Below are 16,455 nucleotides of genomic sequence, written 5' to 3'. Positions count from 1 at the left end.
TATAAGCAGATCGTCTACATTATGGCGAAAGACGAGGATACGAAGTGATCCTTGATCGTGCATGGAGCATCTTTCCAAGAATGGGACCGAAAGGAGAGCATCGACTGAATCTATGCTAGCTACAGGGGGTTAACACTTCCTTCAAGAACTGACGACCTGTTTTCATAATGGAATCTCAAAATGTGATTGACTAGTCCATCTAAACCTCGGTATGAAGACCCACCTGGTCTCAAGCACGCACTGGCCCTCTCTCTTGATTCTTCTCCTTCTCTCCCCAGCACCAGCCTCTTGATGGCCCTTGCAATATTCTCTCTGTTAAGCCCACCATTCAAGTGCACTCCAACCCTCCAAACATCGCTCACATACCTCGCATTCACTCCTTGATCAGAAAAGGCATGCACAACATTGGCACTCCTTCACTTATGCTTTCCAAAGTCGAGTTCCAACCACTGTGGGTCCAAAATGCTCCCACAGCAGGATGAGCCAACTCTTCCATTTGAGGTGCCCATTTCACTGTCTTCCCTCTCCTTTCCGGCGCCTCAAGGAAGTGGCTTGGCGACTTCTGTAGCCACTCCAGATTGCAGACTACCCCCGGCCGGACCACCCACAAAAAGGGCTGCTCGGAGTCGGCTAGGCCTAGTGCGATCTCCGAGATTTTTGACTCGCTCAAGACCACGACGCTCCCGAAGCTCACCTAGATCACGGACTTGAGTGGCTGCTCGTCTAGTCAGGAGATGCAGCTTCTGTCCTCTGCTAACAAGCTGCTCGAAGAAGATGTCATGCAGCATTTGTGGAACGGACCGATCACAAAATCGGGGACCGACAAAACTTCCCAGACCGACATGAGGGCAGGGTGCTCTAGCTCTTCGAACGTGTTGAAGATGACACCGGGAGAGCTCTTGATTACCTTAATCATGTTACCAAATAATTGCAACGCCATCTCAGGTTTCTGCAACTTGATCCCGGGGATGTCTCGAACTAGTAACGGTGGACACTCCGTCACTGCCTCTTCGGATTGTGAACCTGATGCATGTGCAAGAAGCTATACTTTATGAGTTGAAGGATGCAAACAATATACAAATCTTGACATTCAGAGCCGCCCAGATGATTTTACATAGAAAATTACTGGCATTCACATATATTGCACGGATTTGTTTCTTAAACAATTTACTGGACCGTTACATTAGGTATAAGACGCATTAAACATTTAGGCCAAAAAAACAAAGATAGCATCAACATTAAGTACCTCACATCTCAACGGGTCAATTAATAACTATTGCGGAACTTAAATAGCGATCTATTGTGGTGAATATAGCTAGTTTTTATACTCATGAACATTAAGTACTCACTTGTGTTATGGTTATTCCATGAACAGTGCGAAAATGATTTACTAAGATGATAACTAATTAGTACAGTTTAACGCATCGTTTGATAAATCGGGTTATGGAAGTCAGTCTTAGTACTCTAAAATTTATGACAGCATGATTAAAGAAAATCGTATTTGACCCCTCAAATCCATTTGCAAAAGCCATTCATTTCAGAAATAGGGCGATGAAGAGAAAATTGTACTTCTTTGTTCATTCATCACAAAACACGCATGATTAGATCTTTTGATTCGAGAAAGAGAAGCATACACTAACTCACACCATTTGTTATACTTTATTAGTACATTCATGGTGAGGTGCAATTAGAACGCATCGTTTCGTTTTGATATGTTATGATAGAAAGACACCATTTGAAAGGGTATGAGTGAGTCATATAAAAAGATCTTTTGAATATAACCGTTGGGATAGTTGACAGAATGTACGCTTAGAAAGAAATTGTTTTCCTTTTCTTGTTCCCTTTCCATCAAAGAAAAAGAAGGTGTTCCATTTCTCCTTTACGAAAACAATTGGCATTTACGCTGTAGAAATTGGATGTTTTCCTTTTGAATGCATCTAGACCAATGTGAAGTAATATTGTTCGTTGATCATCCGTAATTCAACGTTCGTTCCTAGGTAAATTATTCATTGTGTATCAGATAGAGGTAAATCGTCTTCTGCTGACTTTCTTCCAACACCATCTAACACAAAAAAAGCTTACCATCTATTGTAGAATATCCTTTTTACTTGAGAATTGGAAGTATAGTATAAACATAAAGCGATGTAGTGCTGCCGACGGGCAACACCAAAGCATTGACCTTCAACCTCTCAGCTACATCACACGCAAAACTGAACAGCGAATCCGATATCAAGCATGCGACAGGCACTGAATCACCGCCCGGCGATGACATCATTTCCTGCAGGCGTTCCTCAAAGGGGCTTGCGCACCGGGTGTTGAGGAGCAAGAGGAGGCCAGGGATGTCCGATGGGGGGGCCTCCGATCGGTCGAAGCTGTCACCGATGGATCGGAAGGTGAAGTGAGGGTGGGAGGACGGATCTGGAGCATTGAAGTTGGTGTGGAGGATGGTGATGGAGAAGCCTCGGGCGCAGAGGATCCGACCCAGTTGGAGCATCGGGTTTATGTGGCCTTGGAAGGGTAGAGGGAAAAGGATCAGATGGTGGTTGTTTCTTTGGTTCATTGTGGACTGTGTTTCTTGGGTAGCTCGTCCGTGAATGGAGGGAGGTTTCCTTGAGATGTATAGCGAAGCTTTAATATCGTTGCTTCGTATGGTCTTTCCAAGTTGGGTTTATAAAACACGTCTAGTTGTTCGTGCGAGTTGGGTTTGAGGCAGTTTAGCTCTTATCCAAGATATGGTTACCTACGTAAGCATGACGTTTCCTAGTATCATTTAGCAAATGGCGTCTGATGATCATCAACTAAATGACACTTGTAAATGTTGTAAAATCCATGTAAAAATGGATGAGGGTAAATGACACAAATGGTCTTGAACTTGGTTCAATGTGCAATGTAATCCATGAACTCTAGTTTAATATACAATGTGATCCATGAACTTTTTAATTATTCGATATGGTCTCTGGACTTTTGGTACTCAAGAGATAAAAAAATAATTCAGGTGATTATTCCTAGTGGCAATTTTGTGAGGTCTATCCAATCTCCCTCAACCATAAATCCCTATAATCCAAGTGTAGATTATTCTAATTTAAATGCATAAATGTTGTGACATGCTAAAACAAAAGAATTTCTCAATTAATAGTTAAGATTTATCATCTAATGATTCAACTACTTCTGAAGAACGGTTTCTCAAGAGATTGTAGAATCAATCCTATCTTAAGTGTACAAATTGTTATCAGCGGTCCTGCTTTTGTAGTTGCATGATTTGTTACAAAATCTTGAACGATTTTTCACTAGTGCGTAGAACCAAATTTAGAACTTCTAGCCTATAAACTTGTAAATGATGGATGGAGAATTCAAGTATTGTTTTTGATTTTTTTTTCATTTGTAAGTTATAGGGTCGAGTTGATATAATTGTAGATTCTAACACTTTAGCACATTGAAGAAGAAAAATGGTTTTTTCTTCTTTTTTTTCCGTAAAAAATGTGTCGAATTTAAGCATGTGAATAAGACGAGAGCCATTGTCTGTTGCACAAGTGAAGCAACAAATACCGACTTGAAGCACGCAAATTAAATGCTTTGTTATCAGCACGCGGAATTATAAATGAAAAGAAAGAACGTTTTCGTTTGTTCTTTCTTTTCGGCATGTAATGCAGTTACACTCCCTGCACAAAGCCTGGCCATGTGAACGTAAAAAAAGAAAAACGTGCATAAAGAAAGAAGAGAATGACTTGTTTTGCTTCAGCCGCGCAAAGCAATTAACGAAAGGACTCTTTGCACACTTGAAGTACATACATTTAATGCATTTGTTCCTAGTTACTTAATGGATTGTAACGGTTAGATTTTGAGATTGAGCTAACAAGAATCGTCACGTGTTCTCCGTCCAGTTTCAGTTGAAAAGTCGAATAGTTGGATATCTTAAAGCTTTGGCTCAGCTGTATGTGTGCATTTTGCAGTATGTCTCTTTCAATTTTTCTCCTGATTATAGGTAGTCCTAGAAGGCACGTCAGAAAGTAAGCTTTCCTCAGTGGACATTGAAATCTGATACCTTGGTAAACGTTTGGAAGGACCAGCATGCTGTTTGACAATTTATAACATGTATTTTAACTGCGACCGTGATGGATTGCATATAGATCTGGTGAAAATAAGCAGCCATTTTTGTGATCCTCTTCTTTTTATACACTAATTTTAAATGCCATTTCATGATCCTCATCTAATAAGGTATGTTGCAGGAGAATGAAGTTCATAAGCTCCCAAACTTGAAGGACGACTATTTTGTGAGTCTCTTGGTTTTTCGTCTTTGTTACGAGAAACTGGAGCTTACGCTAATGTATCCTTTCATTTTCCTTGAAGAGTGCTGGTTTCATGGGAGTTGCTTCCAATGTGTCTATCTTTCCATTTTCTCGAAGAGTGCAGGTTTTACTGGAGTTGCTTCCAGTGCGTGTCGCATTCTTCGAAGAACTTTTTGTAGCTTACTGTACCGGCTCTAGCTTTCCAACATGCTAGGCTAGGTGGAGTATATTTTTTTCTTACATCTTCGTTCCCCTTCCTATGCAGAAGCAAAGAAATTATATTGTCCCCTTCATATGTTTAGGACCTTAATGCCATCCAGTTGCTCCCTCAATTTGTAAGTCCACTCTAATGGGTTTCCTCTATCACTACAAATGGCATATAAAAGAATCAATTTCATGGATTTATGTCGCAGTTAACTCATAGTAAAACTCTAACAAACTTAACTTCAAGTAAAATCAGAGGATTCTTATGGGTTAGCAAGTCATTAGCTCCAAACTAAGCAAGTGAACGATTCAATCTAAAACTCTAGCTTGAGAAGTTAAGCATAACTCATCTCTATTTGCTCTTGCCAAAGTCCTCTAATATTCTTTAATCTCAATCTTAAAATTAATAATCCCCTTGAAGCCCTAGTGAACTGATCAATTCGTCTTAGTGACCCTTAGTTACCAAAAACCCACCCACTAAGTATATAAGAATCGCATGGTCGTGTGAGATATATCAATGGCATGGCATCGTTGTGTTTAACGTACAACTACCTATGTACCTATGCTTCATATATGCAAGAGAAACGTTAATAATGGTTTTGATTAGTAATTATAAGGGCAGTGTGCATGTCATAAATATCTTAGCGTATTGGTTGTTGAAATGAAGTTATTAGAGCCTATTGATGCTGTATCTCATCTCTTTATGAAATATGAAGAAGCCTCCCTTGTCGTCTGATATATATCAATGGCATGGCATTGTTGTGTTTGGTGTACAAATATTTTGTAGACCTATGCTTCATATGTGGAAGAGAAACGTTGATAATGGTTTTGATTAGTAATTATCACGGTAGTGTGCATGTCATAAATATCTTAGTATAGTGGATGTTGAAATGAAGTTATTAGAGCCTATTGATGTTGTAGCTCCTCTCTTTATGAAATATGAAGAAGCCTCCATTATCGTGCCAAATTTTATACACGTAATGTTCTCATTATAGGTACCAAATTGATGCATGTTTCAAAGAAATGAGCAAACTAGTTCTATCATTGGAAATCTTTCTTTTCAGGTGAAGATGGGAAATTTAGGTGCTTGTATTGCAATTGTCATATCATAGGATGTAACAAGATAAAGAATACATATCATCGAGAATATATGCCAACTCAAGGTACCAAGCGATAACCGGTAAACAAATTAAAAAGCATGATGAGTCACCGTAACTACTTTGGGGATGACCTATCTGATCTTGACTTTTGGATTTACTATACATTACTCTAAGATCACGAGACGGTGAAGGAAAAGCAAGGGAGGCTGGTTGGAAGAATTTTGCTATACATAGTTTCAGTAAAGACCCCATAGGACTCATGAGTGGCTTGTGCATAAGGATGATTGAAGAATTTAAACCGAAGAAACAAAAAGGGTATATTCATGAAAAGCATCTACATGTTGGCTGATGTAATGCATTCCAAGCTATAGACGCTTTCCCTAAACATCTTCCGTGCCTTAGAACGGGCATGATTTCGTTTTTAGCCAATGGAGTGCATTAGCCAAGGAAATTAAAGATCTAGGATGGGAGCGTCCACTCTAAAAGGAAATGTTCATGTTCTCATCTTTGAAGGAACGATTTTGGTTTCAGCCAATGGGGGGCATTGGACATAAAATTTCAATGAGATGCTTTATAATGCAGCATATTCTTTATTCTATGATTCATTTATATTTCTGTCGTCTTATATGGAAATTAACGCACGACTCAAGATTCGAAGTTCCTGAAAAATTTCCAATCCACAAGTTTCTAGCAATAAATCGCATAATTTCTATTTTCATCTTAAACATCTTCTTAAAGACTCTGAGGATGAATTTTTATGTATATCCTGTTGATATAAAAAGATATGTGATGCACTAGGAGAAATTTTGGTAGATTTATCTGGTTCGTTAACGTGGTTCTAGTCATTTGGTGTGCTTCTAAATGATAAGAGTTATTAGCATTTCCCAAGATGTGAAGATCTTGTAATTTGGAATCTTCATCTGCAATCCTTTCCGGCACAAGGAACTTTTGACTTTGTTGACTGACGCCTCACAAAGCCTCTTATTGGAGGCTCATCATACTCTATATTTAAGCAGTACCTTGGCTCAAACGTTCTATATCGGCCTTCCTATAATGCTTTTGCTTCTTCAACAACTTATATTTGTTAGTCGAAAGTTCGGCGTATATCAACACGCAGATTTAGGCCATTTGATGAGGTCACATTGTCTATTGTGCTTATAAAGGAAAGTGGGTTTGAGTGTATTTGTTGTTTTCTTTTCTTGAAAAGAACAGAGAACACGTAGACAGCAAAAACAGAAAAGGACTTTACAGCAGAAGCAGAGAACAAGTTTACAGCAGAAGCAGAGCGTCGTGTTCAGAAAACTGAAAAAAAAAAAAAAGGTTCAAAATACATACTAGAACGTAACCACAAACCCACGTTGCCGACTAACGGCTTGCTTGATCCACAAAATCAGCAACAGATCAGAATATCTAAGATACGTGCAGCTAACTGCTCCTAGGAGATAAGATTGACTAACCAACTCCTAAAAACAGGACACCAACAACTAAACAAAACAAAAGGAGAAAAACAGCACGTGCAGTCTTGATACATCAACACTCTCCTCCTGGATCAAGTACTGCACACTCCTAGCTTTGCCCTGAGAAGTTCAAATTGACCAACATGAAATGACTTCGTGAATATATCTGCAATCTGGTTTTCTGAATTGCAGTACACCAGTTTCACCTCTTCAGCCTTTTGCACTTCTCTCAAGAAGTAAAACTTGACCTTAAAATGCTTTGTTCTTCCGTGAAATACCGGATTTTGTGAAATGGCCAGAGTAGCTTGATTATCCACAAACACTTCTATGTCTTCTTCTTGCTGCATATGCAAATCATCCATCAGCTTCTTTAACCATAATGCTTGATTCACAGCTGCAGTAGCTGCAATGAACTCAGCTTCTGCAGTTGATTGAGCCACTATTTCCTGCTTCTTTGAACACCAAGAAAAACATGCCGACCCAAATGTAAAGCAATAACCTAAAGTGCTCCTCATATCATCCATTGATCCCGCGATCACTATCGAATATCCCTGCAACTTAAACTCCTGAACTCTATAAAATTTAATCCCATATGAAAGAGTACCTCTCAAGTACCTCAATACCCTCTTTGCAGCTACCATATGCAACTCACTTGCACAATTGAGAAATCTAGATAAGACACTTACAGGAAACATGATGTCTGGCCTAGTTGCAGTGAGATACATAAGACAGCCAATCAAACTTCTATAAACTCTTTCATTTGCAGGTGCTGATCCATCCTCCTTTTGAAGCTTTTCCTTATGACCCATTGGAGTACTCACACTCTTGCACTCCTCCATGTTGAATCTCCTTAGGATCTCCTTCAAATACTTCTTTTGACAGATAAAAACTTCATTATGAGTTTGCCTAACTTCCATTCCTAGAAAATATGACATGTCACCAAGATCAGTCATTTCGAACATCTTCATCATCTCTTGCTTAAATGCAGTAATCTGAGCACTATTACTCCCTGTCACCAACATATCATCCACATAAAGAGACACCACCACTAAGTCAGATACTAACTTCTTGACATATAGAGTGGATTCACTAAGGCTTTTCTTGAAACCTAGACTCAACAAGTGCTCATCCATCTTACTTTACCATGCTCTAGGAGCTTGCCTCAAGCCATAAAGAGCTTTTCTCAACAAATAAACTTTCTCCTCCTGGCCTGGTGTGACAAAGCCTTCCCGGCTGCTCAACATAAATCTCCTCCCGCAACACTCCATTCAAAAATGCAGATTTCACATCTAAGCGATATACCTTCCATCCTTGTTGAGCTGCCAAAGCAAGAATCATTCTAATTGTATCAAGTCTTGCCACGGGAGCAAAGGTTTTTGAGAAATCAACTCCCAAACCTCGTGCATATCCCTTCACCACCAACCTGGCCTTATGCTTATTCACTGAGCCATCGGGATTAAATTTGGTCTTGAAAACCCATTTTACTCCAATCACCTTCCTATCTTCAGGCATCTCCACTAGCTCCCATGTCTGGTTCTTTTCTATCATAGCCAACTCTTCCTTCATTGCATTCATCCACCTTTGATCACTTTTAGCTTCCTCATAACCTGCGGGTTCCAAAACAGCCACACTACACCTTTGATATATATAGTCAAAGATCCGGTACCTCTAACCTGGAACATCATCCACCGGTTCGTCGGGTTCCAATGAGACCTCTTTGTGCTTGCCTTGTGGCTCATTTGTCCAATCCCATTTCTCATCTTCTAGGAATTGAACATCCCTGCTAGTGATCACCTTCCCTGTTTGTGGTTGATAGATCCTGTAAGCTTTTGATACTAAATTGTAGCCAACAAAGATCCCAGGTTCAGCTTTCTCTCCCAACTTGTCTCTCTTGACCTGTGGAATATGAGAAAAACACAAACAGCCAAACACCTTCAAATTTCTTAGAATTGGCTTGACATCAAACTAGGCTTCAAAGGGTGTCTTCATCTCTAATACCCTCGTAGGTAATCTATTCGGAGAAAAACTGTTGTGCTTGCCGCTTCGCCCAAAACTCTTTTGGTAGACTCTTCTCATAAAGCAAACACCTAGTCATCTCCATAATGGTTCTATTCTTCCTCTCACTAACTCCATTTTGCTATGGAGAGTAAGGAGCGAACCGATGCTCAATTCCAGCCTCTTCACGAAAGATTTAAACTTCGTGAAGTGTATTGATTCCATTATCAGATCTAATGACCTGAATCTTGCAGCCACTTTGGTTCTCAACCCATTTCTTAAACTTCTGAAATACCTCAGCAACTTCTGACTTTTGCTTCATAAAGTAAATCCAGCACATTCTAGTATAATCATCAATGAAAATAATGAAATACCTGTTGCCATTTAGTGAAGGAGTCACTTGTGGACCACATAGATCCGTATGAATCAGCTGTAGTTTCTCTGTCGCTCTCCAAGTGGATTTCTTGAAAGGAAGTCTTGTCTGCTTGCCTAGCAAACAAGCTTTACACCTTGTGATCTGCTCCTCTAGGTTTGGTAACCCGGTTGCCATTTCATTCCTCTGCATGAACAGCACGCCTTTATGATGAAAGTGCCCCAACCTCTTGTGCCATAATTCTGAATCATTAGCCTGACACTTGAATGCCATCTCGCTCATTCTCAAGAGGATTCAAAGAAAAACTTTTATGTTGCATTTTTATCTTGAACAACTCCCGACCATTGGAGTCAAAGATCAAACACTTCTCCTCTTCAAATATCACCTTAAATCCTTTTTCTATCAACGCCCCACACTCAGCAAATTCGATCAATTTTAGGCACATACATCACATCGAAATCGGCTTAGTTCCAGCACAACTCTCCATTTCTACAGTCCCTTTACCTTTTACTTCTAAGTACTCCCCATTCCCAATCCTCACTCTTGACTTCAACGACTTGTCAAGGTTTATAAATAGCGTTTCATCACTTGTCATATGGTTTGTGCAACCACTATCAACAAGCCAACTGTCACATGGAGTACTAGAGGAGAAACAAGAGGCAACAAACAGTTACCTCTTGCTGAACTGCAGCATGTGCCTCACCCTGCTGCTGATCTCTCTTCTCTTTGCAGAACTTCTCAATGTGTCCAAGCTTATGACACTTTCTGCACCTTACATCTAGTCTCTTCCAACACCTAAAATGTGGATGATTCTTTTTCCACAAAGTCTGACATGAGGAATATCTTCCCCAATTGTTCTTGGAGTTGCTCGCACTATTCTCTCCCCTGCAGCAGCTTCGAACCACTACGCCATTTCCTTTCTTCCCTTTCCACTTGTTAACTTTTCCTCCTACATTCTCGCTGTTCTTTGGCCAACAAAGCTCCTTCGTACTTCCTTCCACCCTCATTAACCTCCTTTGCTCTTGTGCTTGCAAAGCACTTAGCAATTCGCCAACTTGATCTCGAGACAAATCCTTGGTATTCTCCAAAGAGGCAATGGTTGCCTCAAACCTTTCGAGCAAGGAGACAAGAATCTTCTGCACTAGCCTATTATCAGAGAGGTCAGTGCCTAGAACTCTTGCCTGATTTGCAATGCTTATTAACTTACTAGAATACTCCTTAATTGTCTCAGACTCCTTCATCTATAGTCTCTCGAATTCTGTGATCAGATTTAGCCCCTTCATGCTTCTGATCCTCTCATCTCCTTGATACTCATTTTTGAGGAAGTCCCAGATAGCTTTGGCTGATTCACAAGCCATAATTCTGCTGAAAATGGCAGGTGAGACAGCAGCATATAAACAAGACTTTGCCTTTGCTTTCCTTGTCGTCCTCTCCTTGTGAAACTTGATTTGATTGATGGTTGGATTGTCGGGAAGGGGAGCAACTTCATAATCTTGTTCCACAGCTTCCCAAAAATCACAACCCTCTAGATAGGCTCGCATTCTCACCGCCGGGCTTGATAATTTTCTCCATCAAACGCTGGTGGAGCCATTGCTGAAAAACCACTTGATCTTGCCTCCATCTTGCTTTTAACTTCTATGGATGCAGACACACCTCTCAATCAATCTCACAAGTCACTCATAGCCCCTTAAGATCAAGAAGGCTCTGATACCATTGTTGTTTTCTTTTCTTGAAAAGAACAGAGAACACGTAGACAGCAAAAACAGAAAAGGACTTTACAGCAGAAGCAGAGAACAAGTTTACAGCGAAGCGGGCGTCGTGTTCAGAAAACTGAAAAAAAAAAAAAAAAAGTTCAAAATACATACTAGAACGTAACCACAAACCCACGTTGCCGACTAACGGCTTGCTTGATCCACAAAATCAGCAACAGATCAGAATATCTAAGATACGTGCAGCTAACTGCTCCTAGGAGATAAGATTGACTAACCAACTCCTAAAAAACAGGACACCAACAACTAAACAAAACAAAAAGGAGAAAAACAGCACGTGCAGTCTTGATACATCAACAGTATTTGTGTTAATTGTGCTGTTCTGCCTCTGATTCTGCTTGCTTTTGACTACGATGAGCCGTTTAATGACCTGACTATTTAGGAGGGTCAGGGGGACATTGGACCCTCAGCTCATGCATTGGTTTACCGAAATCATGTCCCCTATCCCACTTTATTAAAAAATGTGACAAACTAGTAAGCTTGGTTTCCTTGGTTGGAATAGCTAGTACTAACTCTAGAAACTTGACTTTTATATTTGGATGAGGCATCAAGATGGTTTTGTGGTTATGGAGACTATCGCCATTGCGGAGTAGTCATCAGATACTCTTTCACAATAAAATAATAGATGGAACTGCCAAAACAAAGTGGCGAACAGGTGTTTAAGGCATGGGATGGTCAAACATCATAATGTATCACTCACTTCCTACAATCCGACCTGAGGGTGTAGATGTTATCGCAAATAAGGCACATTGTGTGTTGTCTTCTTGTGTGTAACCATTGAAGGATAGTTTGTTGGATATATTATTAATATAGTCCAAAATAATATGTTCACATACAAGCCCAATAGGTGAAAGCATAGTTATTTGGGTCCATATAATGGTTCTTTAGATAGCCTGTTTGTGTTATTTGCATCTAGAGCTATCTATAAATTAATACAATTCACTTTGAGAGCATCAATTGGCAATTATGGTGGCTCTTTCCCAATTTAAATGAAATTTGGAGGTTTCTTCTTCTTCTTCTTCTTCTTCTTCTTCTTCTTCAACCCTTTTTCCTTGTTTGGAAAATACAATGTTATTTCGGTGCCGCTTTATAATTGGCAAGTAAGGTTGGTTGAAGATTCAGATATCTTCATTGTTCGTTGGTTGAAGATTCAGACATCTCATTGTTCCTTTAAGTGCCTCCCTTCAGACGTTCTTATCCTCAATTACCACATGATGAGTGATTAATGCTTTCACTAGTGTACTTGTTATATTCATGTTTACTATATTTGTGTAGATCTTGCTTTGACGTCTTTTATACTCGCGATGTTCACTGGTGCTTTGCTTGTTAAGACGAGGAGGACCGAGTCATCCTGACGGCTCATCAGATCCATGGGAACAAATGGAAATCGATTTCAAAGATGCTACCAGGCAGAACAGGTTATGCAATCAAGAATCACTGGAATGTGAGTTTGAAAAACAAGCAGGCAGAGCAAAGGAGTCCCGAGTTATCTGCTAGCGACATGACAGCAGCTCAAATTTTGAGTGAAATGAAGGCATTCACTCCAAAGGCATTTCCTTTGGAGATGTGGTGATGAGCGGAAACCAAGAGGAAGGAGGTAGTGGAAATTATCACGGACGTCAGAACTATGAAGATCAAGCATTTCAAGCCAAAGGAGGTTGTCTTGCTGCTGGGACAAGGGAAAACCCTCCAGTTCTTCGTCCAAAGGCAAGCTATGGTGCATTTAGTGTTTATTACCCTCCAAGTGGTGGTCCTGGAAATAATTCTAGTGCTTCAACTGTGGTGCCCCTCCGGGGACCTCTAGCACAGGCTCTTGGGTCAGAGTTTGGCATCCAACATTTTCTCGAAGATGCCCATGGGGAGCCTTTGATTCCTCACCAATGTGGCTATGGTTGCTGTTCGGGTCAAAATGGACCAAATGGTGGAAGCTCCTTGTTGGGGCCTGAGTTCATTGATTACATTGAGCCTCCCTTCTCGAGGCAAGAGCTGATGTCTATAGCAGCAGAGTTGAACGAGATTGCATGGGCGCGATGTGATCTTCCAAGGGATCCTGGACCAAGTGATCTTCCGGCTGATGTCAGTACTGGGATGCCGAGCATGGAGATGCGGCAGCCGACCCGTCCAAGCGAGAATAAGAATGATCCGTGTGGCAAATTGAAGGGTGTGAAGCAGTAATGTATTGGTTGCGGTGCCAGCTCAAGTTGAACTTTTGTTAAATGCATCACTTCTTTCTTTCTTTCCTTTTAACATTCTGAACGGGACATCGCCTGACAATGGAGTTGATGACTCCATGTGTTTTGCCCGCCTGATAATTGACAGCAATAATTTGACGTTCCATTGGATCATTATTGATTATGTTGTATTGGATTCTTTTTTTACCGTCCATCTATTGTCCCCGATTCGCTATTTATGTCTACCTAATGTTTAAATTGCAGCATGCAATCTTTTTCCCTTCGATTTGTGGGGGCAAATTCGCAACTTTTCAAATTGCGAGTTTTCTTGACTGATGAAGTTCTATTGTCTAGTAATGCTGTTTCATTGGTGACAGCTCGAAAATCTGACGCACAAAGATCCCACGGCTGATTAGCGTTAAATAAAGAAAAGTAGCAGAAAGAAATCTCATGATGCAATTTTGCTACACTTTTTGAGAATATCCTCTACCTGGTATGTGTAGATAATCTCCTCCGTTTTGGCCAACTTCAATACTTGCCTCACCATATGCGTGAAATAATCTGTCAGATTGGTCCGACTGTATAGATCTCTATCCTCCACTTCTGCTCCTTCTGCATTTTTTGTTTGTTTCAGCTTTTTGTCATGTGATTTATTAGGGGGCTATAAATAGAGTACAAGCAAATCCAAATCAAAACGTAGTTAAGAAGAAGGACAACAGTTCATCAATTGTCAGGCAATGCGGGATGTGAGATGGTGCACGATGTAATGCCGATCTTTTTCCTTATTATATGACTGTTTGATTAGTTCTAGGGAAGCATGGGTGCAATTCATGAATATGAAGACTGTCTTTTACACACATTTTCCAGACCTTTTCGTACATTCAGGAACTTGCTTGGTTGCCAGTCAGGGACTGATGAACCAGTCCCATGAGCCCTAAGGCAAAGGAAAAGTCAGCAAACCATGCCAGTGGGAACTTAAATTGCTTGATTAATAAGCATCCGGCTCATGTTTTGGATGCCGGTAACTGGGAAGTACTTGTGAAACAGAATAATTCATTTCTGGGGACTGAATGTGCACATATGTCGAAAACAAAACCAAAAGCTTAAACCAGAGTAGTGAGAACCACTAGAGCTGATAAACAAGTCGGAATGTCCATCGTGGAAATTCAGGCGGCATTATCCAACCCGTGCTCATGCCTAGACAAGAATAAGAATGTCTTCAAAGAAAAGGGCATCAACTAAGATCGCAGCTGTGGTTTATGCTGATGATTCGTTAGTTCGAACGATAAGATATGATTGGCCAATGCATCTAGGGATTGGAACGACGACCCTCCTTGCATCAGACAACTATTTGCCTTCTCCTTGAATTGTGCTGCCCTCTCTCTTACCTCTTCTCCTTCTTTCTCCACCAACAGCTTCCGAATAGCCTCTGCAATCTTCCTTCTCTCCAGCCCGTTGTTCAAGTGCACTCCCACTCTCCAAACATCACTCACAAATCTTGCATTGGCATTTTGGTCCGCAAAACAGGGCGTGCATATCATCGGAACCCCTTCAGAAATGCTCTCAAGAATGGAGTTCCATCCATTGTGAGTCCAAAACGCTCCGACAGCCCGATGAGCCAGCACTTCATGTTGAGGCGCCCATTTCACAATCTTCCCCCTCTCCTGTAATGCCTCCAGAAAGCAACCGGGCAAATTCTCTAAGAGTTCCGAGCCGCTCACTGACCCGGGTCGAACCACCCACAAGAATGGCTGCTGGCTATCGGCTAAACCTAAAGCTATTTCCGAAAATTCCGACTCGTTCACAGAGGCGATGCTCCCAAAACTCACATAGACCACTGAGTTAGGGGCTTGCTTGTCCAGCCAGGAAATGCAACTCCGGTCTTCTGCCAAGAGACTTCCCGATGAAGATGGACCGCATTTGTGTAATGGGCCAATTGCGAAAACTGCGATTGGATCTTCTTGGCGGAGTAAAGAAAGAGCGGGCTGCTCGAGATCTTCAAATGTGTTCAGGATGAGTCCTGAAGAGTCCTTGATTCCCTCAATCATGTCGTTTAGAATCCGGTCGAGCAGTTCAGGCTCCCGGGTCTTGATGCGTGGAAGGTCCTTCACTCGTAAGGGCGGAAACTCCGGCACGGGATCTTCCAGCCGAGATTCTGATATGCAGAGAGCCAGAAAGAAACTGTCATTGTCAGTTCAGTGGCATAGTGCTGCTAATGAGAGAACGCGATTTTCATAACTCGCACATTACAATCAGCCAGAGAGCTACTCTGTTAAGAAACGGGGTACTCTGATGCATCTTTATCACTTAACCTTTGTGCTTTGCGAACCAGACGCTAAAGCTAACGCACGGAGTCACGCTACCATCCAGATATGGCATCTACCCAATGCCCAGAATGTTTCAGGAAATAGAAGCTCAAAGCATCAACCCTAGAGATGAGAAAAATGTCATACCTTCTATTGGGAGGTACCCTCTTTCCCTGAGCAACCGCAATCCGGCGATAACACGGAGCGCTGTCGCGCCAACGGTCCGCAACACCATCCTCCGCACTCCTGCCCTCTCTGCCACGTCCCGGGCGAAACCGAACAGCGCGTCTGCTATCAAGCACGTGACTGGAGCATCCCGGGACGACATTTCTTCTCTCAAGCGTTCCTCGAAGGGAGCAGCGCACCTGGCATCGAGGAGCGTGATCAAGCGGAGGATGTCCGACGTCGAGGCCTCCGATTGGCCGAGGCCATCGCCGATGGAGCGAAAGGCGAAGTGGGGGTGCGAGGATGGATCAGGAGAGTTCAGGTCAGTGTGCAGGATGGTGATAGAGAAGCCTCGGTCATGGAGGATCTGAGCCAATTGGAGCATTGGGTTGATGTGGCCCTGAAGTGGCAAAGGGAAGAGGACGAGACGGCGGTTGTTTCTTTGGTTCATTTCGGATTGAGCTTGTGTTGGGTCACACAGTCACAGACTGAACACTTGAAATCTTGTAGCTTTTGATTTAATTCGATTCGAGGTTGGTAATGCAGAGAAACGGGGATTGATACGGACGCTGGGTTTTTAGCAGATTCGTGAACTCTTGACTGCAACTATGTGCTTTGGAGTGAGGGAG

The 16,455-nt window shown here is 41.6% G+C and overlaps 3 protein-coding genes across 3 annotated transcripts; 1 reads left to right on the top strand and 2 right to left on the bottom strand.

Moving 5' to 3' along the window:
- Positions 1–373: 373 nt before the first annotated feature.
- LOC104455896 (UDP-glycosyltransferase 76F1-like) lies at positions 374–2,560 on the bottom strand. Its single transcript, XM_039317962.1, has 3 exons — positions 2,180–2,560; positions 809–1,042; positions 374–694 (listed from the first exon to the last, which is right to left on the bottom strand). Exons 1-3 carry the CDS (start codon positions 2,558–2,560, stop codon positions 374–376), a joined length of 936 nt encoding a protein of 311 aa, XP_039173896.1.
- A 10,196-nt stretch (positions 2,561–12,756) lies between these two features.
- On the top strand, positions 12,757–13,359 carry LOC108960929 (transcription factor MYB25-like). Its single transcript, XM_018877324.2, has one exon. It carries the CDS (start codon positions 12,757–12,759, stop codon positions 13,357–13,359), a length of 603 nt encoding a protein of 200 aa, XP_018732869.2.
- Positions 13,360–14,323: 964 nt separating this feature from the next.
- Positions 14,324–16,444, bottom strand: LOC104454353 (UDP-glycosyltransferase 76F1). Its single transcript, XM_010069173.3, has 2 exons — positions 15,809–16,444; positions 14,324–15,510 (listed from the first exon to the last, which is right to left on the bottom strand). The coding sequence occupies exons 1-2, from the start codon at positions 16,275–16,277 to the stop codon at positions 14,594–14,596; spliced, it is 1,386 nt and encodes a 461-aa protein (XP_010067475.1). The 5' UTR covers positions 16,278–16,444; the 3' UTR covers positions 14,324–14,593.
- Between the last annotated feature and the right edge of the window lie 11 nt (positions 16,445–16,455).

Source organism: Eucalyptus grandis, chromosome 7, assembly GCF_016545825.1.
Source record: "Eucalyptus grandis isolate ANBG69807.140 chromosome 7, ASM1654582v1, whole genome shotgun sequence".
Taxonomy (NCBI): Eukaryota; Viridiplantae; Streptophyta; class Magnoliopsida; order Myrtales; family Myrtaceae; genus Eucalyptus; species Eucalyptus grandis.
Note: the sequence above shows the minus strand (reverse complement) of the source record. Positions and strands in the feature narration are given on the sequence as shown.